Below are 10132 nucleotides of genomic sequence, written 5' to 3' on the forward strand. Positions count from 1 at the left end.
TTTGGCATGTCAATATTTGCTAGGAAAAGGTCCATTTCTGTCAAGTTCTCAAACTTATTAGCATAAAGGTTTGAGAAGTATTCCCTTATAATGTTTTGAATCTTGATTGTTTCTGTGGTGATGCTTCCATTCTCCTCTCTGAGTTTATTTATTTGGGTGTGTTTTATAACAGAATTCTATTTGCATAATTTGAAGTCATGTAAGATTTTTCAGGGGTGTGTTTTTATTTTGTCAAACCAGATGCTTATATCCAGTGAGGTATTTATAATAGTATACTGTACCTGAGTTAGAATACAGTATCATTGTTCTAAGTCACACAAACGTGCATATATCTTTAAATATGTGCTAATTTGTGCAAGGTTAAAAAAATTAAAACTAACAAGGGGCTTTTTTACTGGCATTAAAGGATTGAGACATATTCTATGCCAGAAGAGTTCTGGTAAGCTTTCCACTTTGAAGGCCTCAAAATCCTAGAGTACTGGTTGTTGTATCAAATTTAAAGGGCCTGTCTGTGTCAGAGGTTGCTCTCTCCCCTCCCACTCACCTAAGAGGAGGCAAATGAGGCCTCGAAATGTGTTTGCCATGCAACCCACAAGATAAAGTTGGCCCCCTGATCAATGAGGCAAGTCTTTCATTCTGCTACTCACTCTGTAGCTTTTGTACTGCCATAGTCAACACTAGACTGAGGTGTTTTTTTTTGCCAGTTTTCAGAGCTGTCCCTGAGCCTCTTTGTGTTCAAGACTAGCACTCTACCACTTGAGCGACAGCACCACTTCTGGCTTTTTCTAAGTAGTTTATTAGAGATAAGAGTCTCAAAAACTTTCCTGCTTAGGTGGATTGGGACTGTGATCCTCATATCTCAGCCTCCTGAGCCTTTACGGGTATGAGCCATCAGAGCCTGGCTTAGCCTGAGTTTTATTTTATATAGTTGTTTTTTTTTTTTTTTGTCGGTCGTGGGGCTTGAACTCTGGGCCTGGGCATTTTCCCTCAGCTCTTCAACTCAAGGCGAGCGCTCTACCACTTGAGCTACAGCGCCACTTCCCTGAGTATTATTTTAAAAGAGAAACCAGGAGGTTTTGCTCCATTTCTTGGAGTGAGTCAGTTGATTGAGAAGTTAAACACTCACAATAGGATATTAGGAAACAGGGTAACAGAGAACATTTAATAGTCTAGAAACCTTTTCTAGGCTAAGTGGCTTCAGCTTTACTTGATAAGTCCAAAAAAGTTGTGATTAACTTGAGTGGCTCAGGAAATATCAGGTGCTCTGGATAGGGGCTCTGTAGTTTATTGTGAATTAGTCCAAGGATTTTTCCCTTCCTACTGAAATGTTTTAAATGTCATTTTAAAATACAAATTCCTACCCTAGTGTCTATATTTTAAAGATGAACCCCAATTTTCTGGATGCAATGTGTTATAATGTCTTAACCTTCATTGGCTTCCTGTTGCTTCCTTAGCATGCCATTCAAAGCTCTCTGTAGATGCAGATGCAGGTCTCCTATTATTTCTCTTTTGTCAAGATTGTCATACTCCCCTGAACATGACCTGGGCTTTTCTGCCTTAGTGCTGTCACTTACATTGTTCCCTAGATGTCCTTCTTGTTGTTTCTCTATCTAAATGTTCTGTCACATTCTAACAACACAGCAGGAACATTTCTCGTAGTGGATACATAGTGGTTTCTTTCATCTTTTGAAATCGCAATCGCGATTCTTCCTATTCATGGATCCTGGAAAAAATCCATCGCTGTGTTGTAGCATTTGTTGATCCATATTTTCATTTATCTTTGTTTATATATGCCCACAATCACTTATCTGAACATCTGAGTCATATGTGATTCAGGGTATTAATTTTAAAAAATTATGCATCTAACATCTCAATGGAGCCTTGAGAAACACTCCACAATCAAGTTCCTTCATATTTCCACAATAAAATATGAATGTTTACATGAAGCAAAATGGAGTATAAAATCATTTCACATTAGTTCAAGGTCAGGCTTTGCTACCATGCTAGTTATCAGAAAGCCCTTTCAGTTTTAAGAGCTCTGTGGATTTTTAGGATTATGGAAAGGGATTGTGGACTGATTTACCTAATTATAGCATGAGCTCCTTGAGCCTAAATCTCATTAGTTTTGGCATCAGCCCTACCCCCAAATCCAAACCTCCAAATCACAGATCAAAACAGTACTTACCACAGACTAGATGTCCAGTTAATATTTGCAAAATGGCTAATCCTTCTCAACCTCAGCCCTCAATATTTGGAGCAGTGGATATGAATAGGCCTAAAGTGATAAGGTCCATCCTCCCTAAAGAACCCTTCAATCTGATTTTGACTTCTAATTATTATTTGTTTCATAAGTAGAAGGCAGCCAAAACAAAGCAAATTGGTTATTAGTTCAGATAATAGGAAAATCAAAACAATGTTCCAAAGATATAAGCATTACATAATTCCATGAAGCTCTTGACAACTAGGACCACTGAGTTGATCAGAAGTATCTGTCCATTTTCAAGAAATTGTTGGTTCCTTTTATTTTCAACTCCTTGGCTCTTCCTCAAACAGGCTTCTATATTGAAGATTTTTTTTCTGGGGGAATTGGGGAAAGAGACATCAATAAGCCCCTTTTTGCTTGAAGGTCATTATTCTACTAACACTGGCCATAAAGGTAGGTAGGTGTGACTGAAAGAATATTAGTTGTTAATCATGTGATCTGAGAGCTAGCCTTGGCTTTGACCTTGTCTTTTTCTAAGAAAGGCCAAGTCCTTATAATTGTCTAGGCCTATGAAGTGGGAATGATAACAGCTTTACCAAACTCTAAACTCCACAGCATTCCTGTGACCAAAATAAAAGGGATGATTGCTTCTTTAACTTTCATCACTTTTAAGTGCAAGGTCTTAGCAACATTGGTGATTTCATTCAAAGGCCATCCAGGAGAATTAATCCTTTTAACCATCACTCACTAGATACCAGTTTCCTACCTGTTGAACTCTATTGCTCCTTTCAGTTCATATAGGATGTTTCCTCTATGGAAATTGAATTACCTTTTATTTAGCAACCTACATTTTACAAGATGATCCATACTTTATCTCATTTAATTCTCACAATTTTTATTGTGATTCTCATTTTATAGATAAGGAAACCAAATCAGAGAATAGTAAAACAGACTGGTCTAAGGACAAACAGTTTTTAAGTAACAGACACAAAGATATAATCCATATTGAAATTTCCTGCCCATATAGTGCTTTGGTTAGTTTGTATCTTTGTTTCCTTCCATGTAGTTCTTTTTTTTTACTTTTGGTCACGGGGCTTGAAATCAGGTTCTGGGTTCTGTCCCTAAGGTCTTTTGCTCAAGGCTAGCACTCTGCCACTTTGAGCCACAACACCACTTCTGGTTTTCGGGTGGTTAATTGGAGATAAGAGTCTCACAGACTTTCCTGCCCAGGCTAGTTTGAACTGCAGTCCTCAGATCTCAGCCTCCTGAATAGCTAGGATTACAGGCGTGAGTTACCTGCGCCCCACTTCCCTGTGGTTCTGGATCTCTCTCTCCCTCATTAGATTATGAGCTCTTATAAGATAGGGGCACAGGTCTTCTTACATATTTGACATAAAAGTATTCAATAGATGTTAGAAAATAAAATGAATTTGAAGGGAATAGAGTGGATTGGAAGTGGGAAACTGGTTGGCCTGGGATTTCCAGTCTTGGAGTGCTTTGTTTTTCTAGTGAGTTCCAGTAGGTTAAGCCTAGCCCTTTGAGACCATGACCATAAGAGAGTTGACAGGGATAGTCAGTGTGAGTGATGTCTGTAGTAGGGGAAAGTTTGCTGTTGGGTTTCAGGAGACACTTTGTGAGTATCTGTATAAGCTGATGAACTCTTTGCTAAAAAAAGACTTACTTCCCCTTAAAGAAGTTGCATCTGAATTTCTTTCAGTCTCTGAGAGTGACTCAGAATATTTTTTTAAATTTAACTTAATTTTATTTGTAAACATACTGTACAGAGGGGTTACAATTACATGGGCAGGATAATGCGTACATTTCTTACCAAGCATTGCAGCCTCCTCCTTTGTTTACCCTTGACTCAGAATATTATAAGCACATATATTTCATGTAATTCCCTCTTAAGAAAAATGAAATTTATTGAACGTATTGAAAGGGGGACATAATACCGACAGGAGAAACTTTTTATCATGATATGGAGCAACTATTGACAGGCTTTTCCAGGTCAAGTTACAGAGACTCAGAAGTTAAATGTATTTAAAAATAGTATGATAATCGCTAAAGCAAAGTAAATATTTACTAAACACTTACTGTGTGCCAAGAATTATGGAAAGTTCTTTCAATGTATCAATTTGCTCATTCCTCGCAAAAGCCCTTTACGGTAGCACTACTATGGTCCCTGTTTTACAGATAAAGCAACAGGTTTACAGAGGTTAATCAGTTTGTTCAAAGTTGTAAAGACATAAGTAGATATCTGGGGTTCCAAGTCAGGTGACTGTGATAATCAGATTTTAACCACTATATTTTATGACAATACATTTTAATTATATTTGAAATTAGACCATATGGAAAACAGGCACAGCTTAGGTGCTGAATGAGTATTCACAGTAGAATCTTTTTTAAAATTAATGGTTTTTTATTGTGAAAATACCATACAGAGGGGTTACATAAGCAAGGTAATGAGTACATTTCTTATCAAGCTTTGTTGGTTCCTCCTTTGTTTCCTCTTACCATCCCTGCCCTCTCATCTCCCCACCCCCACGTTGGTATAATTTGTGGAGGAGAAGGGAAAAAACAAATTGTTTAAATAGGGATACAGGTGGCCATATTGCAACAATGAGATGTACAAAACATTATGTAGACTCTTAAATAGTATGGTATATCTCTATCTATCTATCTATCTATCTACCTATCGATCCATGTACCCCAGTTTCTATTTCCCAAGAGTAATAACTGACGAAGTGGTTCTGCAGGAAGTCTCTTTGGAAATTTGCTTCCTTTCATTCTTGAGATTCTGAGACAACTACTCAGTTCCCCTGCTCCCCCAAGTCCAGTACTTGGGTTCATTAGATATACAAGTCTTGAGTGTAAGACTTGGAAGTCCTTGGACTAAAATGCATGCTTCTGTGAGCCAAAGTAAGGCTTCAGATAATCTGAAACTGAGATCATTAGTGAAGCCAAAGAGAAATGTAACTACATTAGCTTGTGTTAAGATTTATTGGTCCATTCTCACCACTTTTTACTTCTTCCATTTTCATCTCCATCAGTAGCTATTGGTTAGTGATGATTTTCAGCTGAGATGGGCAAACTCAGTCCACTAATGGAAGGACTGAGAGGACAGTGGTATCTGCTACACTGAGCCATAATCCCAGCCACTTAGACAGGGAAATTGTTTCTCGAGGTTTTACACTGCCATTTCTGTTCACCCTTTAATGAATGCTTCAAATGAAGCAGAGATGGAAGAAGAAGTGAATAAGTGCTAACATAAATTGCAGTGGGTCAACCACAAATATAGGCTTTCAAAAAAAGTTCTTTTATTTTTATTTTTTTAGTGTGGGTTAAGGTGCTTGCTGATTTTTAAAGTACTTCCTGATTTTGATTAGTATGCGAGATGCATCAAAAATTACTATTGCACACCTTTATTCTGTAACCCATACTTCAAAGTGGAAGACTCTTTTCAAAAACAGATAAAGATCAAACTATAATGTGTGCTTTTCATCATTATGTATCTCTGACTCACCAATTACATACTAGGTAATGGATATTGAAATTGAAATACGTACACTCTGAAAAGCTACAGCTGACCTTTACTTTTAGTTTTTGGCATGAATTTCTTTTTAGGCGTGATTCATTGCTTCAAAGGAAAATTAAAAAATGGCAGGAGAAAATAATTTCAGTTCATATCTTTGTGTAGGCAATGGCTTGTGGCTTTAACGTTTGCACTCCAGTTTTTTTTCATGATCCTGAATCATATTCAGGAGCTAGAATGATGGTAGAGTCCGGCTGACTGTCTTCCCACATTCTATGCATGCTGTTTGCTTTCCAGCTTGGCTTCGGGTCATTCCTTGGAATCATCGGTTCAAACCTTGTGGAAAACAAGCGGCAGATGGTAAGTCTTCATTTATATAGGATCAAATTCTTCTCTAAAAAAGCTCAACTTTCTGTGAATATGTAATCCATCTCTTAAGCTTGTGTAAATTTGTCTACAAAACAAACTGCTACTTTGGTTTCCCCCACACACACACACAAATCCTCCAAAGAACTTATGTTACAGTGAACCCCATACTACCTGGCTGGCCTGACTAGTCCCAAGCCATAGAGATACATTCTTGATCTTGCCCTTTGAAAGAATACTCCAGCTTGTCCTTGTCTGGAGTACTTTTGCTTCAGTGATTTCCATTACTGCAGCCCAGAATTGTTGGTGACTCTCATGTCATCTTTTCTGATACATAATGTTTTGGAAAAGATTTCAGAGGATTACTCCTCTCAAGGGCAAATGGTTTGTACAGTATTTTCACAATAAAAAAATAAAAATGGGCAAATGGTTGCATTTCTTGGGAAGGCTTCTTTGAGAACAAAGGTAGACTGAACTTCAAGTCAATTGCAGTTTTACACTTGTGGTCAGATGGTGGGTTAATTAGATTTCTCTTGTACTCTGTGAGATCAAAATTTTGATAATGAGGTCTATTTAATAACATGTATAAACAGATAATGTAATAGCTCTAGAGCTAGAGAACCCTAACCATATATTTTTCCCCAGCACCATGGCGAATCATTCTCAAGGGAGTTCTAATCTTTTATTTGTTCCATTTTACCTGGATACCCTCCTTTGCCAGTTGTTTTTGCACTTTGCACTTAAATTATTCAAAGTAATGAGAGAGTTTTAATTGTAGAGTGGATCATCGCATAGCTAATAATGCCAATTTTGTGAGATTGTTCATCTATTATTTACCAATTATCTGTAATGCTGTGAAGTGAGATTTATGAGAGATGTTTCTGAACAACTCCCAAAGGAGATACGCATTTACTCCTAGCTTGTTGAAGGGAGAGAACTCTAGTGTGCCCTTGGACTTGATTTCTTCCTTGTCATGGAGAATAGTGTATAGCCAATGTAGTTCCTCTTTCCCCCAAAAAAGTCAAGAAAGAAAACATTCTGTAACCATATAGTTTTAAGAGTTAACAAAAGCAGATGGTGGTCTTAGCACCCTAGGAAATACCTTGAAACACCTATGGGTGACACATTGAGTTGTAGAATAACCTTGGTAATGGAAGACCATCTAATTAGATTAATAAATAAGAACATCTGGTTTGAGGAAACATTTTCTTTCTTTGTTTAAAATCTTTTTTGGGTCTGGTCGTGGGGCCTGAACTCTGGGCCTGGGCACTGTCCCTCAGCTCTTCAGCTCAAGGCTAGCGCTCTACCACTTGAGCCACAGCACCACTTCCGGCTTTTTTCTTTTTGCTTATGTGGTGCTGAGGAATCGAACCCAGGGCCTCAGGCATGCAAGGCAAGCGCTCTACCACTGAGCCACCTTCCCAGCCCCTAGTTTGTTTTTTTTTTTTACATCAGTTCTCAATGTTTTCCCTGGGAATTAGAAATATTAATTCTGCCATTTTTTGTTGCTTATTTGTGTTTTCTTAGTTGTCTTCAATTTTTGATTTCTTAACAGGAATCTCTAGTCCTATTTGTTAGAGCTAGTTTAATTAAACCTAGATCATCTAATCTGGGCATACATAAAATTCCCTGCCATTAAATCTTTGCTGTTTAGAACGTGTCCTCTTCCCCAAGGACAGCTCTCTGATCATCTGATACTCACATTGATGGTGTGTGCTAGTGCCAAGCCATTTATTGAATATTAGGAAACATTTTTTTTCTTATTTTAGATCAACAATAATTGTCAACAGAAATCCTAATGGTTTATTTCTATATTCCAATGGATGGTTTTATCCACCCCTGAGATGCATACAATTAATTTCAGTGATAGTTGTGTAAAAAAACATTTAACAGTCTATCCAACACAGAGAGACCCCGTCTATTTACAGAAAGCCAAAACCAAAACAAACAAAAAACTTTATTTCAGTCTGTATTATTGAACCCCAAAGTTAATTCTAGAAGTTGTACCATATTTTTAATACTAGATAAATGGTTTCCCAGATGTAATTGCTAGAGCATAGGAAGGAATAATTCATTTTTTTAAATGAGGAAAACAAAAAGATCTGACATATTTTTGTTCTCCCTCTCCCTCTCTTTGTCTCTCTGTGTCTCTGTCTTGGTCTCTCTGTCTTCTCTGTTTCTGTCTGCCCCCCCCCCATCTCTGAGTTGGGAAGAAGAAAGGATTAGAGACATGCTTATTACGTAGGTCATCTATTTCATTTGAATCCATTCCACAGTGTGCCTTTCTCTTTGGGAAAGGGGCTCTGGTGTGGGCTGTGCTCCCCTCAAGCTGAAGGCTCTTTTGTAGATTTTGGGCTGGCTTGTCTCCCAACTGAAGGCAAATGTCCCACAGACACCAGTTGATGTTCTGTGTCCTCTGATAAACATGTGCTGTGAGAACTCACCCAGTCCACTTCCTGTGGTGAGGCAAGAATACCTGACATCAGCAGAATTGGATTTTATTTTTAAATGCAAAGGGGAGGGGGAGGAAAGGAGGGGGTAAGAGCATTGGCTTGGAAAGCAATTTATAGGATCTGTATGACTTTGTGTGCTTCAGGTAGCTGCATTAGTAAACTATTTCTGACTGATGAGCAAATGCTCAAGTCAAGATTCAGAATCCCTGTGGGTGAGATTTTTACATCTTATTTAAGAGTACAAATTCCTATTCATGAACAGTGGTTATGAACCTTCTCTGTAGAATGTGACTGTGGGTGGCTAGGTTGGAATAGATTAACAAAGGAATAAGGGCTCATGATTGTGTTATTCAAGCACCCGATGTTCAGCTCATACTGGAGGTTGAAGCACTGGCGGTGTATGTCGTGTGTGTGTTTCATTAAAAGGTAAAATGGAAGTAATAAGAGAACTATCCTAAATGCATGCTATGCTTCTTTGGTTTAACCTTTAAATTTTTTTCTGGAGATTATTTCATTAAATTGAGTTTTAATTATGGAAAGTGAAAGGGAGAAGTTAGCAGAGCGAAAAGTTTAAAAATCCTTTCGACTTTATGGGTCAGATAATGTGACAGTAAATAGAATGAGGACTTCTACCTCTGCAACAATAAATACTTGAGAAGCTAGATTTGTCTAGGAACAGGGTATTTTCACTAATGAATAGCTTGGTTATTAAGGAATTACTTGGAAGCCCATGTAGATTTCTAATCTATGAACAGGAGTGACATGGTGAACCTGTTATCTCACCTATGACCTTACCTTCATAGCCTCGAAAGATTCTGATTCTGATTGGGCCCAACAAATGTGACTTTTTTATGAAATAATCTTTTATTGAAAAAGTAATGTGTGTTCAACTTCCATTTTTGCTCATTCCTCCAGAGGAGTCTTAATTTAGGTGGATCACCAATCACCTGAGGAACTAAAAGACAGTAAAATATGCTTGGCAATAAAACCAAGACTATAACATGGTGCTTTAAGTATCTGCACTGTCAAGCCAGGTGGTTAATGCCTGTAATCCTAGCTACTCAGGAAGCTGAGATCTGAGGATCGAGGTTCAAAGCCAGCCCAGGCAGGAAAGTCCATGAAACTCTTATCTCCAATAAACCACCAGAAAACCAGAAGTGTCACTGTAGCTCAAGTGGTAGAGGTCTAGCCTTGAGCTGAAGAGCTGAGGGACAGCACGCAGGCCCAGAGTTCAAGCCCATGACGGACAAAAAAAAAAATCTGCACTGTCAAATTGGTCACCTTGAATATAAATTACCATTGTATAGAACTGTGAAAAAAATTTACAGCCGAGAAAATTTCTGCTATTTTGAACTCTGGTTATATGTGTTAACAATATATGGAATTTTAGATGTACAAAACAGATAAAATTATGGAGATGTTATTAGGTTAGAAGAAGACTTAATGCACGATTCATTTAAAACAGAATTCTCTTTTTATTTTTTTTATATTTTTAAATTTATTTTATTTTATTTGTGAACATACTGTACAGAGGGGTTACAATTACATGGGCAGGATAATGCGTACATTTCTTACCAA

The 10132-nt window shown here is 37.7% G+C and overlaps 1 protein-coding gene across 4 annotated transcripts in view; it reads left to right on the forward strand.

Moving 5' to 3' along the window:
- The window catches only part of Tmem255a (transmembrane protein 255A), a 69924-nt gene that overhangs the window by 14523 nt on the left and 45269 nt on the right, over window positions 1–10132 (forward strand). For all 4 annotated transcript variants that reach the window (XM_013018102.1, XM_013018103.1, XM_013018105.1 and 1 more), the window contains exon 3: window positions 6033–6095. In XM_013018102.1, coding sequence (XP_012873556.1) covers window positions 6033–6095 — 63 coding nt within the window. The remainder of the gene's footprint in view (window positions 1–6032; window positions 6096–10132) is intronic.

Source organism: Dipodomys ordii, unplaced genomic scaffold (assembly GCF_000151885.1).
Source record: "Dipodomys ordii isolate 6190 unplaced genomic scaffold, Dord_2.0 Scaffold38, whole genome shotgun sequence".
Classification (NCBI taxonomy): domain Eukaryota; kingdom Metazoa; phylum Chordata; class Mammalia; order Rodentia; family Heteromyidae; genus Dipodomys; species Dipodomys ordii.